At 33.7% G+C, this 16836-nt stretch overlaps 1 protein-coding gene and 1 long non-coding RNA gene across 2 annotated transcripts; both read right to left on the reverse strand.

Moving 5' to 3' along the window:
• Nucleotides 1–3585: 3585 nt before the first annotated feature.
• LOC120109552 lies at nt 3586–7967 on the reverse strand. The gene is made up of 4 exons (XM_039123280.1): nt 7839–7967; nt 7504–7674; nt 5504–5719; nt 3586–4258 (listed from the first exon to the last, which is right to left on the reverse strand). Exons 1-4 carry the CDS (start codon nt 7965–7967, stop codon nt 3932–3934), a joined length of 843 nt encoding a protein of 280 aa, XP_038979208.1. The 3' UTR covers nt 3586–3931.
• Nucleotides 7968–14777: 6810 nt separating this feature from the next.
• Nucleotides 14778–16500, reverse strand: LOC120109553. Its single transcript, XR_005510391.1, has 2 exons — nt 16462–16500; nt 14778–15214 (listed from the first exon to the last, which is right to left on the reverse strand). It is a non-coding gene; the product is annotated as an uncharacterized LOC120109553 (long non-coding RNA).
• Nucleotides 16501–16836: the final 336 nt, after the last annotated feature.

Genomic DNA, 16836 nt, shown 5'->3' on the forward strand with positions numbered 1-16836 from the left:
ATAAACACGTCCAAGAATATAGTACCACAATGACAGAACTTCTAACCGAGCTTGCTATATATGATCAAATGACAAAAATAATACATGACAAACACAGTCTAAACAACAGAGGACACAGGAGAGTCTGGCAAGGTTTTACCAGTCAAATCTGTAAATAAAAAAGACATTCAACAGAACAAGTTTCAGTGGCTATCAAAGGACTTAGGGCTGAAAATTTTGAAGTAGCATGCCTATGCCACCATACATTAAAGAATTTTTTATGTAAGGATTTTTCTTTTAAGAAAAAAAAACAAATTTTCTGTCAAGACAATGAAAGGATACATATTTTTCTAAAATATCAGGTCTAAAACAGTCACATAGGAAATAAAAATTCTGCATCAGTTCAGTTCTAATATTCAATACATTAAGATTGAATTACCTTAAAATGTCTCAATTTATCAACTCTGTATCAGCTGATATAGGGTTTGCACAGTCCATGTAAAGGTCCCCTAAAACAAATATGGATAAATAATAAATTCATTCCTCTTTCTTCCCTATTTCAACCCAATAGTTTCAAGCAAATTGCTTGGAAAAGTCTAGCTTGGAAGGGGTTTGCCCATAAAATTCCAGTATGAAGACCAACAAGGCATAGCCACCCAATTCCACACTAAATCTAAATACATTTGCAAGAAATTCAAAGAAAGATCAAACAAAATATGTGGTTGCAGCATTAGACGCATGAAGAACCGAGGCTCATTGCCTTTCAATGCTCTTTGTCAAGGTTATTTCCATGTCCAGAGAACCTTTGAGGGTTACTCTTCTAGTCGCATGAGATTAAGAGTGTGCACGAGCCAAGCTCAAAAAAAGCCAGGCATTGCTGCTTGACCTTGTAACGAAGTCAAGCTGAGTAAGAGCCAGCTCATTTATATTTGAGCAGAAATCAAGGTGTTCATAAACAGCTCATTTAAGGGATATTGCGAGAACCTAAAGTTTACTAAGAAATTCATATATATTTCGAGTTAACTTACAAAATTATATCACAATTTTATAGTTAGAAAATATACTTTTTACATAAATTATGTTAGTCTTTAATAAAAAAGTACAAAGTTAGATTTTTATTTATAAATAATAATTTAAATAATATAGATTATGAAATAAGTATTCATTTTATTCATTTTTTTAGCTTACTAGTTGGATGGGATGTGCATTCATGTACATATTGCATTTTACAATAAATGAATCATAATCAATAACTACAATACTAAATCTTGTGAACTGAAGTTTGCATTCATAATGCTATAAAACAGACTTATTTGTAGATATATTAGGATGATACACATTCTATCTATATCTTGCCTATCTCATGATTATACTTTTTTCTTTTTCCAATTGAATGCTCCACAAGAAGGAAAAATGGATTAAAACAAGTGAGAAGACACAAGCATGCACTAGGATATGGATGTTCAAGGTTTTAAACCATAAAACATATACATATGTTAAGTTTTTTTTTTTAATTGATTACTTTATATATATATATATATATGTCATTCTTAACAAGAAATCATAAGATTAAAAAAAGGGCATTGCACAAGGCTCCTTCCATTGAGAGATCTGTAGAGGACAAATATACGTTGCATTATCATCACATGCAAAGAAACTGTTTTCCTATTTCGAACTTGTGATACCTAGCTCACAATGGAGCAACCTAACTGCTGCGCCAAAGCCCACCCTCTAATAATAAAATATATTCACATTATTTTGGAAATATAATATAATTTTATATTACATTCTCCATAAAAATACAACAATATTATTTACTGCAAAGATGTAAAATCATTTATTATATAATTTTGATAACATCACCCATGATTTCCAATTATAATGGCTAATATATAAGTATGCATATTCAATGCACAGACACAATGAAAAAGATTAGAAAATTTTCAGTAGAAGCATCTTAATGCACGACAAACTGCCTGAAATTACTGCAAATAGAGACCAATTGCAAATCAGCAATTAGCTAGTACACCTATATTATCATACAAAAATTATGAGTTCTACATTGAGTACAATCAAATTATAATTAATTATTTAGAATTAACTATTAACATAATTTCATTTGATAATAAAATGATTAACATTAAATAAAAAAATTAAATGTACAAATTCCAAAATTATATATGTTTGTGGTAGTAACAACTTTTTAGAAAAAATATGCTTTTCCTTTTTTCTGTAGCTTTCTTCGTGATATTTTTGCCACTTTTATATCCTTTTCATTAGATGAATGCAATAAGTGGTGGTTAGTCACAAAATTTTCTCAAAAATAAAAAACCCTTCAACTTATTCATGACAAATGTAAAAAAAAACCACAAGTTATCCTAATAAAAGAGTATTCATAAGGAAAAGGCATGGGTTTTAAATTCAAGTCTCTTGCTTGGTTATTGAATTTAACATTTTCATTCAATGAATAATGATCTAAGAAAATAAACTTGTTATTTTTTGTTATTAATAATTTATAACCATCATACAATTAATTATTTAATTCTAAAATATTATCAAACAGGTTTGGATAAAATAACGGTTGAAGTTTCTGTTATATGGACAAATACAGTAAGGGTGGGTCCTTTGGGCATTATCAGTATTATGAAAAACCGGTATGGTCTCCCATGATGCTTACACCCATTTATTATGGCCTAAAGAGAGAGGGGATGGGTGAGGATAACAATCCCAGCTGGACCCAAAAGTCTAGCTAGAACAAAGAATCAAGAAGGCAATATTCCCTTCCCGGTTTTATAATAGGCTATAGAATCAAGCTGAGGTGGAACAAACCAAGAATACCTCTAATTCAACTTATTTACAAATCAAGCAAGTTGTACTCAAGCTAAATTTTGTGCCAAAAAAAAACCGCTGGCCATGAAAAACACAAATTCAACCGCAAAAAATGATTAGAAAAGTTAAACCCAGCATTCGAGATTATAAATCTTCCACACAATAACCATCAAATTCATGGTACACTGTACCAGCTTGAACCGGATATACTAGTATTCGATCCATATCCGATCCGATTTCGACCCTAATATCTTAGTCATGACCGGTAAACATTTGATTTTTTTCTTTAACCTCATTTATATGGTGCTCCATTTATCAAGGAGGTTATTGTAACTAGAGTTGACATAAGAGTAGTTGAATGCAGTTTACACGAGGGATGGCAGTGTATTCACCCAAACCTCATCCCGTCAATGATGCATCAAAAGTAGCATAGATTTTGTCAACAAGTTTCCAGTTGGAAATTCAAATTCATGGAAGTCAACGAGGGACAAGTAGATCAGTTTCTTTTGCATGCATGCCTTCAGTAGAGAGGAGCCTTCCTAATTAAGCTCGCATTAACACAAGGAACTAAAGCATTAATTAACTGTTTGATAGCCTTATATTTGTGTGCTCCCACTTGCTCCCACCTTTTCAAGCGCTTGGGTTATATTTGTTGTGACTACAAAATCAATTAAAAAGAAAGCAAAAGAACAAAAAATATCAAAGGTCATGCCCCCCCATTAATTTCTTGCATAATTTGCTGGTGGTTTTAAAACATGGATTAATGTGAGATACAGATAAAGAAATAAGCTGCCTCTGCGAGGAAGCAGTACTTTATTGTGGATCAAGGTAGTATTACATAATTGATAAAAAGGAAACACTCTATTAACATGACACAAACCAAGTTCCTCCATAATGCGAAGAAATTTGGCTAATTAAGCTTAAGAAATTCAGTAGGGCCATCATCTTCCCTAGAAGGTAGCTTAGAGAATGTAAACAAAATGACCCAGCAACACGTACTACACACATCATGCAACAAATAGATATAACATAACTCGACAAAGTGCGAGAATTCATCGATCTTCTTCTCTTCTTTTAACGAGGAAAGAGATTTTATCTCCTTCTCTTGCATACTTTGACAAACTCACATGGGAGTTGGCCCAAGTGAGTGAAGCAACTGTTCAGCATCTTTAATTCTCTTCCCTGCTTTGGGCTTCGGCAAATTTCCATCATGTTCAACTATCTTTTCCGTGTTCGGTGGATCTCCTCTACACCCATCCTTTTTCTGGCAAGGTCTATGGTAAGGCGCTGCTTCATGAGGACGACAATTCCCCTTATGTCCAACTCCACAATGAACTTCACCACCACCTTTTCCAATAGTGCCGTAACCAATATCTTCTGCATTATTTTCTTTCACCAAGCAAATGCTTGCGAGTAATGCCATCAATAACCATGCACGGACTGCAGCCATCTGAGAAAAATGTCATTTACGCATCTTAGCTTATGAGCAGGAAGAAAAAAGGATTATAAGAAATCTCATTCATTAAAATAAAAAAGTTGAACAATGTAGTCCTCTTGGATTAGTGGCCTTTGTAAGAATGATTGGAGATGAGGGAATTTCAAAATAGGTGGAATGACTTTGATCATTATGGTCACGGATACAACTTGCTTTGATCTTAAGAGCCTTTTTTTTGAAACTTTTCCAATGAAAATCTTTAATTAGCAAAATAGAAACTCAAGTACCGAGGCATGATTAGTATAACATTCATAGAAAGTTGTGATAATATGTAATATTTACAACATCATCTACGATCATTAGTGGTAAAAAATTTTCCATTTTCTATTAGAACGAGCAAGATATGGATCATGATTGTAAGTATATTTAGTAAAAAGAGAAAGAGGAAGATATTTTTTACATAATTTTCTATGTTATTTCTTGCTGGCTGATCATGAAATGCATGCAAGACCCATTTGTAATCTTCAACACCAAGAGGTACATAGCTTGTACTTCAATTGTGTTTACAGAATATAAGCCTTGTTGTTTCTCATAATAGGAACATAATCATTTCTAAAGATTGATAGGAGGAATTCCACACAGATAATATATTTTACTTTACTTTCTGCTCATTGATATACTATTAGTCTATCTATTGTCAGACTAAAAACTACAACATAATATAGACATCAAATATGCCTTAAATAATGTTGGTTGAACACATGACTTACAAATATTGATATATCTGTATAATGAATAATGAGCTTCAAATAAATACACATTGATGCACATATATAAATAGCTTTTAAGTAGTCATAAAACAAGGTATGCAAAAATAAAGCGTTTCTTATTAAGAAAATATCTTGATTTTGGAAAATCAAAAGTGAAGTAGATTTTTTTTTGCAAAATTTCCTTGATTGTATGTGTTAGATGAAATATAAAATAACAAACTATATCTTTTCAATAGAATTGGACCGATGGTTGTCACCATCCCTATAGTACGTATTCTAAAATGAGGTTTGGCATTTGAAGACAAATGGCAGCGCTTCTATTGTAATATAATACAAAAAAAAGAGAGAGAGAAGAGGTAAGGAAAGAAAAAGAGAAAGAAAAGATAGATGGATGAATGAATGAATGAATGAAAAAGGAGTTAAAAGCATATATTCATTCATTCATTCATTCTTCTTAGAAGCTTAATATAGAAAATTTAGTACGCAATACCTTTTCTTTTGCACTATCTTGCGGATGACCTATAAGCAACCAACTTGCTTTCATGCCATTCACGACCGCTGTGTTATATACAATATAGGCAATGACATGAATAGCGGACACGCATGAACCACGGAGGGAGGATGGAGCCTGTGAATGTGAGGAAACATCGGGAAGGGAGGATAGAGCTTGTGGATGAGAGAAACATTCGGGGAGAGAGGGTAGAGCCTAAGTATGGGAGGAAAAGCTGGGCCAAGAAGACCGCAAGGAATAAGGAACCTAAACGGCCAACATCTTGTTGCCTTAACCATTTAGACTTGTTGTCTGGCCACAACATAATCTTGCAACCATCTATTATTATAGCAACAATAATAAATGCCATGCACTTATTTGCATATTTTTGATTTTCCCTTGTAGTCAGTCGACCATGATTTAGATCGATCAGAGGATTACCTAAACATTTTTTAGCCTCAATCAAGATGATTTTGAAATCTAGCGAGTGATGAAAATGAGAAAAATGATTAAAATCAGCCGAGCATAGACAAGAATATACATATTTTCCAAGAGTGATCATTATTATTTCTATTTACTTATTTATTTTTGAGATTGGAAGGCACTCTAAGTCCAGGTTTGTGCCAAAAGAATATCTAGATCCCTACTCACCCAACCCAGCATCAGTCGAAACCCAGGCCACAAGCCACATCAAGCCAAAGACTCTTTAAAAAACACAATTTCAAACTACATTATTTCTTTCGCTGGGGAGGGGGGGCGCAGGGGTGTATACTATGTTCTAGATATACTGCCATTTCGGAACTTGCAATGGAGATTAAGAAGTAATAATAATCATAATAAATAAATAAAATAAAAACAAGGACTATAAAAAATTAAATATTAAATATAAAAATAGTAAATATAAACTGAATGCATGAAATCGGTATCAGAGGATAGGTAGAGGGACATGGACTTGGTGGGTTAAAAAGTACTTCAAACTTCAAAACATTTTAAAATGGAAACTAGCGAGAAGAACGGTTAGACTAGAGCGATAATGACTTCTGCAGTTACTAAGGAGAATGATAGAAAATAAAGCATATTTTTTAGGTATCTACTAAAAATATAATTGATAATATGATTCTTTTGAACAAAATTTCTTTGAAAAACCAAGTGCATCTTTTTCAGTAAATTTTTGACAGGCAAGAACCATCCGATATATTCTCTTTTATTTTATAAGGTAATGTAAATAGAAATTGAGATATCCAGACTCGCATCTAATTGCTCTTTCTAATGAGAGGAAACTATCCAAACAAAAAGGGAAAATATAAAAAGAAAGGAAACTAAAAGGTGTTCCACCCTAGCATTGTGTGCTTCTCTCTCTTAAACGTTCCACAGCAGTCAGCAGCTGGTGCCCAACCCTCTCTCTCTCTCTCCCTCCTAGCTCGTCTGCCTCTATCCCTCAAAATCCCATCTCCTCCATCTCAAACTTACCACTTCATCTAATTCCCCAAATTCACCTTGTTAACATCTCCCTCTAGTTACTGTCTTGTTCAATCACCCACGGCCATTTTTTGGATACACATAATGAAATGCCTTGGAAAATTCCAAACTCTAAACTTAAGGCCTCACTGGTATTCAACATTATATCAACATGCACAAGCTCGCAGGCATAGAGAGAGAGAGAGAGAGAGAGAGAGAGAGAGAGATTGAGATTTCAACCGCTCACGACCAATAGACTAAATAACATTCCATGGTACTGAATCAGAAATATGCTGAGGTGGAAAGATAAAGCTTCTCACTTCTACCATTGAGAAGAAGAGACGAGGCTAAACAGTTCACAGATGGAAACACATTTACAGAATGTGCGGAGAAGAATAAATGAATGAAAATAAATGTGTCCAAAACATTTTATGTATTCCTTCAAATGTATCTTCATCATATGAACCAGCAGTTGACAACTAAATGAAATGCAACTAATCTGAGTTAGAGTCATAAAAGTCACCCAGACACGGTGTCATAACCTCTGACTCCAATAATTGCACCATTCTGTGCATTGTAGGCCGCTCTTCTGGAGCTGAGGAAACACACTGAATGGCAACAGAGAGCAAAGCATCCAGGCTTTCAATCTGCATGCCATCGCAGTGTGGATCAATTATTTCTCTTTGACGGTCCTCAAGGATCAAGAAATTCAACTGCAACAGAAATAGAAACAAAGAAAGACACCTCATAAAAGAAGAAGAAGAAGAAAGAAAGAAAGAGAAAAAAATATGACAGTATGAGAAAATCAAATCAGATATTTAAGAAATTATCTCCCCTTAAAATTCCATGCAGAAAGAATAAGTAATCAGAGAATTACCCATCCTAGAATATTCAAGTCTTTCTCAATGAATAATGAATCAGTGGGTCGTTTCCCACTCAAAACTTCCAGCACCAAGACTCCAAACCTGTATAAATCTGTTTTTTCTGTTGCCCTGCCACTTTGCATGTACTTTGTAAATTTGACCACAATCAGACAAGGCATAAGATAAAAGATACTGCATTTTCATACCATTCGAGCAAAGATGATTACTGGAAACACAACTTTCCATGTCTATATACAAATATAGCTGTGATTTTTGCCTAAGAACCTAGGTACATACATATTAGGTCGATGCCTAAGAACCCTGGTACATACATATTAGGTCTATTAACTGCATTCTGTCCCTGACATTATAGAAAGCAAAAAGTCCATAATAGCTTGTGATTTCAAAGAGAGCTCATCTACTCTACTGGATATGCATATGCCTGCAAGGAACAAAATGATTTTAAAATTCGCAATTTGAATTATGAAAACCATTATAAATAAAAGAAAGTAGCATTTCGAAAGAACTGCATCCCTACAAACTAAATTCATTAGGCTACCTACCAGGAAACATGGGGACTGAGGATCAGTGGTGCAACAAATGTATGTATTTTATAACTAGAATTGTATTGTATGAAAAGCTTTTGTGCTAAGAGAGGAGGGAGGAGAAGCGTAAGTGATGACATGCGCTGCAATACTTGGGAACTAATGACATTTGAAAGGTGAAGCACCAGAAATCAAGTTATCAGCATTTGCATTGCAATACTTAGGATAAGAGCATACAAACACTATATCTAGACAATGAAAGATAAATTATATCGTAATTTAGTTTGAAGACCTAATATGGAAATGAAGGAAGTTAAAATCAACTATCAAGAAATAGCATCTGATATAAACATGCGAATGCAATTATGACTAACATACATACAAAATGCATCAACATAAGACTAAGCGATTGCATAATAATTACAGGAAAAAGTAGCATATATATACTAACATGGGTGCTGAGCATGAAACAAGGTTTGAAAACTTGGCTTTAGTTTCAGTTGTGGCAGAGCCTGCGAAGTTTCAGTTAGAGCAATTTCAGTGGGTTCCCGCTTGAGTTTCAGAGATTTGGCCAAAAAATAGGTAAAAATGCCAAAATAAGAAAAATAAAAGGGATCATGTATAACATAATTTAGAGGATATTATATTGTCTGAAATATTTGGGTTTATTGTCGTGGTGTTTACTATATGGTCGTCTGAAACTTTCAAGTATTATAAAATATTTAAGAAACCAATAAAAATATTAGATAATTATTTAATTCAATTTTTTGTTAACAATTACTGATCCAGACGGAGAGTGTTCCATGTTCAAATCTTGGGAGGTAAATACCAATCTAATGGGTATGCATAACATTCATGTTACTCTTGATCATTTTTGCTGAAACTTAACCACAAAAAAATTGCTTTGATGGTTTGATGTGAAATATAAGAGGCCATATTTTGTTGAATCAGGAGGCCATGTGTCAAGCACACGTCTCTGCAGTGCTGGTCCCAAAGGTTGCATGGTAGTGATCCAAGAAATCATTATAAATAAAATTTGCTTCAAGTAAAATGGGATGGATCCTAGCAAACTAAATCAAAATTCCAGTACACGGAACCTAATTTTGCATGCCATATGCAGACGAACAAGAGAAATCCATACAAATATTAATGAAAAAATGGTGTCCATCGCACGAGGCTCCCACTATTGCAAGATTTGGGGTAGATCAGATGCACGCAGCCTTCTAGTTAAGTGTTCCATACCCATGACGCTAGGTCGCAATAGAGAAACCTTACCACTGTGCCAACGCCTGCTCTCTAATAACTAGACATCTTAACATTATTTTGGAAATATAATATCCATAAAAGCACAACAATGTTATTTGGCTCAAAGATATAAAATTATTTATTACATAATTTTGATAACATTACCCATGATTTCAAATTATAATGGTTAATGTATAAACATGCATACTCAATGCACACACAATGAAAAGGATTACAAAAAATTTTCACCGAAGCAACCTTACCGGTTGCACCTAGGCTCACCCTCCATACCAATATAAGTAACAAGGATGATATATTTTGTTAAGCAGGAGAACACAGTACTATTAAATAAACGAGTGGTACATGATGATTTTCAAGAATGGTGTGCTTTGAGTAGAGTTCTTTAGTCATTCGTGAGGCTTATCAGTCAAGACCAGCCAAGTCTTCCACCTGTTAACTCAAATATTCCCATGTACAGGATTGGTTGATGCAAGAAGAGCACAAAAGGAAGTGAAGGTCACAAACCCAACATTAGTTATTGTAGCATTTAACTTAAGGGCCCCTCTTAATGTCTTGGTTTTTATGGGTCCCATTGATAGGTGAGCTGTACCCGAAGGTGTATGAAGGCTTGAACAGTCCAAGATGTACGATGTTTTGTCAATTCCCCTTTGTTTTCTTCTTCCAACTAGCAACATAATAAACCAAACATCAAATAGGTGTGTTTTAGTTGTGTTGGAGGAAGAGAAAACAAGGAAGGTGAGAGAGTGCTGCATGAAAAACTACTTAACTGGTACAGAAAATCATCGTTGCGATGATGCCCCTAGAAAAAAATTTAATTGCAAGCATGTAATCATATGAGCTCACAAACAGAGTAAAGCAAGTAGTTGAGCAATTAAATTCTAAAGCTTCCAAGAGATTAAAGCAAGTATTTCAATATTTAGGCCCTAGAGTTTCCAAGAGAATAGATGCAAGTTACATCTATATTTTCTGAAATCAATTTGATTTTATTGGATGCACAATTTTCCCATACCTGGAGTAAGATAACCAAATGTTCCCGCAACTATTGTAGTGATATGAGATTCTTCATCCTCCAATAGTTTTGCGAGTCCAAAATCAGACACATGAGCCTCCAAATTTCCATCTAGTAATATGTTGCTTGATTTAATGTCACGATGTATGATTCTAGGTGAACAATCATGATGCAAGTATGCAAGGCCTTTTGCAGCTCCCATAATAATATTAAGACGCGCATCCCATTCCAATTGTTCAGATCTTTCTGCCCAATCAGCAAAGCTGATTCCACACCATTAATATACCTAGTATAACACATAAACACGTCCAAGAATATAGTACCACAATGACAGAACTTCTAACCGAGCTTGCTATATATGATCAAATGACAAAAATAATACATGACAAACACAGTCTAAACAACAGAGGACACAGGAGAGTCTGGCCAAGGTTTTACCAGTCAAATCTGTAAATAAAAAAGACATTCAACAGAACAAGTTTCAGTGGCTATCAAAGGACTTAGGGCTGAAAATTTTGAAGTAGCATGCCTATGCCACCATACATTAAAGAATTTTTATGTAAGGATTTTTCTTTTAAGAAAAAAAAACAAATTTTCTGTCAAGACAATGAAAGGATACATATTTTTCTAAAATATCAGGTCTAAAACAGTCACATAGGAAATAAAAATTCTGCATCAGTTCAGTTCTAATATTCAATACATTAAGATTGAATTACCTTAAAATGTCTCAATTTATCAACTCTGTATCAGCTGATACAGGGTTTGCACAGTCCATGTAAAGGTCCCCTAAAACAAATATGGATAAATAATAAATTCATTCCTCTTTCTTCCCTATTTCAACCCAATAGTTTCAAGCAAATTGCTTGGAAAAGTCTAGCTTGGAAGGGGTTTGCCCATAAAATTCCAGTATGAAGACCAACAAGGCATAGGCCACCCAATTCCACACTAAATCTAAATACATTTGCAAGAAATTCATAGAAAGATCAAACAAAATATGTGGTTGCCAGCATTAGACGCATGAAGAACCGAGGCTCATTGCCTTTCAATGCTCTTTGTCAAGGTTATTTCCATGTCCAGAGAACCTTTGAGGGTTACTCTTCTAGTCGCATGAGATTAAGAGTGTGCACGAGCCAAGCTCAAAAAAAGCCAGGCATTGCTGCTTGACCTTGTAACGAAGTCAAGCTGAGTAAGAGCCAGCTCATTTATATTTGAGCAGAAATCAAGGTGTTCATAAAACAGCTCATTTAAGGGATATTGCGAGAACCTAAGGTTTACTAAGAAATTCATATATATTTCGAGTTAACTTACAAAATTATATCACAATTTTATAGTTAGAAAATATACTTTTTACATAAATTATGTTAGTCTTTAATAAAAAAGTACAAAGTTAGATTTTTATTTATAAATAATAATTAAAATAATATAGATTATGAAATAAGTATTCATTTTATTCATTTTTTTAGCTTACTAGTTGGATGGGATTGTGCATTCATGTACATATTGCATTTTACAATAAATGAATCATAATCAATAACTACAATACTAAATCTTGTGAACTGAAGTTTGCATTCATAATGCTATAAAACAGACTTATTTGTAGATATATTAGGATGATACACCATTCTATCTATATCTTGCCTATCTCATGATTATACTTTTTTCTTTTTCCAATTGAATGCTCCACAAGAAGGAAAAATGGATTAAAACAAGTGAGAAGACACAAGCATGCACTAGGATATGGATGTTCAAGGTTTTAAACCATAAAACATATACATATGTTAAGTTTTTTTTTTTAATTGATTACTTTATATATATATATATATGTCATTCTTAACAAGAAATCATAAGATTAAAAAAAGGGCATTGCACAAGGCTCCTTCCATTGAGAGATCTGTAGAGGACAAATATACGTTGCATTATCATCACATGCAAAGAAACTGTTTTCCTATTTCGAACTTGTGATACCTAGCTCACAATGGAGCAACCTAACTGCTGCGCCAAAGCCCACCCTCTAATAATAAAATTATATTCACATTATTTTGGAAATATAATATAATTTTATATTACATTCTCCATAAAAATACAACAATATTATTTACTGCAAAGATGTAAAATCATTTATTATATAATTTTGATAACATCACCCATGATTTCCAATTATAATGGCTAATATATAAGTATGCATATTCAATGCACAGACACAATGAAAAAGATTAGAAAATTTTCAGTAGAAGCATCTTAATGCACGACAAACTGCCTGAAATTACTGCAAATAGAGACCAATTGCAAATCAGCATTAGCTAGTACACCTATATTATCATAACAAAAATTATGAGTTCTACATTGAGTACAATCAAGATTATATTAATTATTTAGAAATTAACTATTAACATAATTTCATTTGATAATTAAAATGATTACATTAAATAAAAAATTAAATGTACAAATTCCAAAATTATATATTTTTGTGGTAGTAACAACTTTTTAGAAAAAATATGCTTTTCCTTTTTTCTGTAGCTTTCTTCGTGATATTTTTGCCACTTTTATATCCTTTTCATTAGATGAATGCAATAAGTGGTGGTTAGTCCACAAAATTTTCTCAAAAATAAAAAACCCTTCAACTTATTCATGACAAATGTAAAAAAAACCACAAGTTATCCTAATAAAAGAGTATTCATAAGGAAAAGGCATGGGTTTTAAATTCAAGTCTCTTGCTTGGTTATTGAATTTAACATTTTTCATTCAATGAATAATGATCTAAGAAAATAAACTTGTTATTTTTTGTTATTAGTAATTTATAACCATCATACAATTAATTATTTAATTCTAAAATATTATCAAACAGGTTTTGGATAAAATAACGGTTGAAGTTTCTGTTATATGGACAAATACAGTAAGGGTGGGTCCTTTGGGGCATTATCAGTATTATGAAAAACCGGTATGGTCTCCCATGATGCTTACACCCATTTATTATGGCCTAAAGAGAGAGGGGATGGGTGAGGATAACAATCCCAGCTGGACCCAAAAGTCTAGCTAGAACAAAGAATCAAGAAGGCAATATTCCCTTCCCGGTTTTATAATAGGCTATAGAATCAAGCTGAGGTGGAACAAACCAAGAATACCTTCTTAATTCAACTTATTTACAAATCAAGCAAGTTGTACTCAAGCTAAATTTTGTGCCAAAAAAAAAACCGCTGGCCCATGAAAAACACAAATTCAACCGCAAAAATGATTAGAAACAGTTAAACCCAGCATTCGAGATTATAAAATCTTCCACACAATAACCATCAAATCATGGTACACCTGTACCAAGCTCGAACCGGATATACTAGTATTCGATCCATATCCGATCCGATTTCGACCCTAATATCTTAGTCATGACCGGTAAACATTTGATTTTTTTCTTTAAACCTCGTTTATATGGTGCTCCATTTATCAAGGAGGTTATTGTAACTAGAGTTGACATAAGAGTAGTTGGAATGCCAGTTTACAACGAGGGATGGCAGTGTATTCACCCAAACCTCATCCCGTCAATGATGCATCAAAAGTAGCATAGATTTTGTCACAAGTTTCCAGTTGGAATTCAAATTCATGGAAGTCAACGAGGGACGAAGTAGATCAGTTTCTTTTGCATGCATGCCTTCAGTAGAGAGGAGCCTTCCTAATTAAGCTGCATTAACACAAGGAACTAAAGCATTAATTAACTGTTGATAGCCTTATATTTGTGTGTGCTCCCACTTGCTCCCACCTTTTCAAGCGCTTGGGTTAATATTTGTTGTGACTACAAATCAATTAAAAGAAAGCAAAAGAACAAAAAATATCAAAGGTCATGCCCCCCCATTAATTTCTTGCATAATTTGCTGGTGGTTTTAAAACATGGATTAATGTGAGATACAGATAAAGAAATAAGCTGCCTCTGCGAGGAAGCAGTACTTTATTGTGGATCAAGGTAGTATTACATAATTGATAAAAAGGAAACACTCTATGTAACTATGACACAAACCAAGTTCCTCCTAATGCGAAGAATTTGGCTAATTAAGCTTAAGAAATTCAGTAGGGCCATCATCTTCCCTAGAAGGTAGCTTAGAGAATGTAACAAATGACCCAGCAACACGTACTACACACATCATGCAACAAATAGATATAACATAACTCGACAAAGTGCGAGAATTCATCGATCTTCTTCTCTTCTTTTAACGAGGAAAGAGATTTTATCTCCTTCTCTTGCATACTTTGACAAACTCACATGGGAGTTGGCCCAAGTGAGTGAAGCAACTGTTCAGCATCTTTAATTCTCTTCCCTGCTTTGGGCTTCGGCAAATTTCCATCATGTTCAACTATCTTTTCCGTGTTCGGTGGATCTCCTCTACACCCATCCTTTTTCTGGCAAGGTCTATGGTAAGGCGCTGCTTCATGAGGACGACAATTCCCCTTATGTCCCAACTCCACAATGAACTTCACCACCACCTTTTCCAATAGTGCCGTAACCAATATCTTCTGCATTATTTTCTTTCACCAAGCAAATGCTTGCGAGTAATGCCATCAATAACCATGCACGGACTGCAGCCATCTGAGAAAAATGTCATTTACGCATCTTAGCTTATGAGCAGGAAGAAAAAGGATTATAAGAAATCTCATTCATTAAAATAAAAAAGTTGAACAATGTAGTCCTCTTGGATTAGTGGCCTTTGTAAGAATGATTGGAGATGAGGGAATTTCAAAATAGGTGGAATGACTTTGATCATTATGGTCACGGATACAACTTGCTTTGATCTTAAGAGCCTTTTTTTTCGAAACTTTTCCAATGAAAATCTTTAATTAGCAAAATAGAAACTCAAGTACCGAGGCATGATTAGTATAACATTCATAGAAAGTTGTGATAATATGTAATATTTACAACATCATCTACGATCATTAGTGGTAAAAATTTTTCCATTTTCTATTAGAACGAGCAAGATATGGATCATGATTGTAAGTATATTTAGTAAAAAGAGAAAGGGGAAGATATTTTTTACATAATTTTCTATGTTATTTCTTGCTGGCTGATCATGAAATGCATGCAAGACCCATTTGTAATCTTCAACACCAAGAGGTACATAGCTTGTACTTCAATTGTGTTTACAGAATATAAGCCTTGTTGTTTCTCATAATAGGAACATAATCATTTCTAAAGATTGATAGGAGGAATTCCACACAGATAATATATTTTACTTTACTTTCTGCTCATTGAATATACTATTAGTCTATCTATTGTCAGACTAAAAACTACAACATAATATAGACATCAAATATGCCTTAAATAATGTTGGTTGAACACATGACTTACAGATATTGATATATCTGTATAATGAATAATGAGCTTCAAATAAATACACATTGATGCACATATATAAATAGCTTTTAAGTAGTCATAAAACAAGGTATGCAAAAATAAAGCGTTTCTTATTAAGAAAATATCTTGATTTTGGAAAATCAAAAGTGAAGTAGATTTTTTTTTGCAAAATTCCCTTGATTGTATGTGTTAGATGAAATATAAAATAACAAACTATATCTTTTCAATAGAATTGGACCGATGGTTGTCACCATCCCTATAGTACGTATTCTAAAATGAGGTTTGGCATTTGAAGACAAATGGCAGCGCTTCTATTGTAATATAATACAAAAAAAAAGAGAGAGAGAAGAGGTAAGGAAAGAAAAAGAGAAAGAAAGGATAGATGGATGAATGAATGAATGAATGAAAAAGGAGTTAAAAGCATATATTCATTCATTCATTCATTCTTCTTAGAAGCTTAATATAGAAAATTTAGTACGCAATACCTTTTCTTTAGCACTATCTTGCGGATGACCTATAAGCAACCAACTTGCTTTCATGCCATTCACGACCATTGTGTTATATACAATATAGGCAATGACATGAATAGCGGACACGCATGAACCACGGAGGGAGGATGGAGCCTGTGAATGTGAGGAAACATCGGGAAGGGAGGATAGAGCTTGTGGATGAGAGAAACATTCGGGGAGAGAGGTAGAGCCTAAGTATGGGAGGAAAAGCTGGGCCAAGAAGACCGCAAGGAATAAGGAACCTAAATGGCCAACATCTTGTTGCCTTAACCATTTAGACTTGTTGTCTGGCCACAACATAATCTTGCAACCATCTATTATTATAGCAACAATAATCAATGCCATGCACTT

Source organism: Phoenix dactylifera, unplaced genomic scaffold (genome assembly GCF_009389715.1).
Source record: "Phoenix dactylifera cultivar Barhee BC4 unplaced genomic scaffold, palm_55x_up_171113_PBpolish2nd_filt_p 002366F, whole genome shotgun sequence".
NCBI lineage: Eukaryota > Viridiplantae > Streptophyta > Magnoliopsida > Arecales > Arecaceae > Phoenix > Phoenix dactylifera.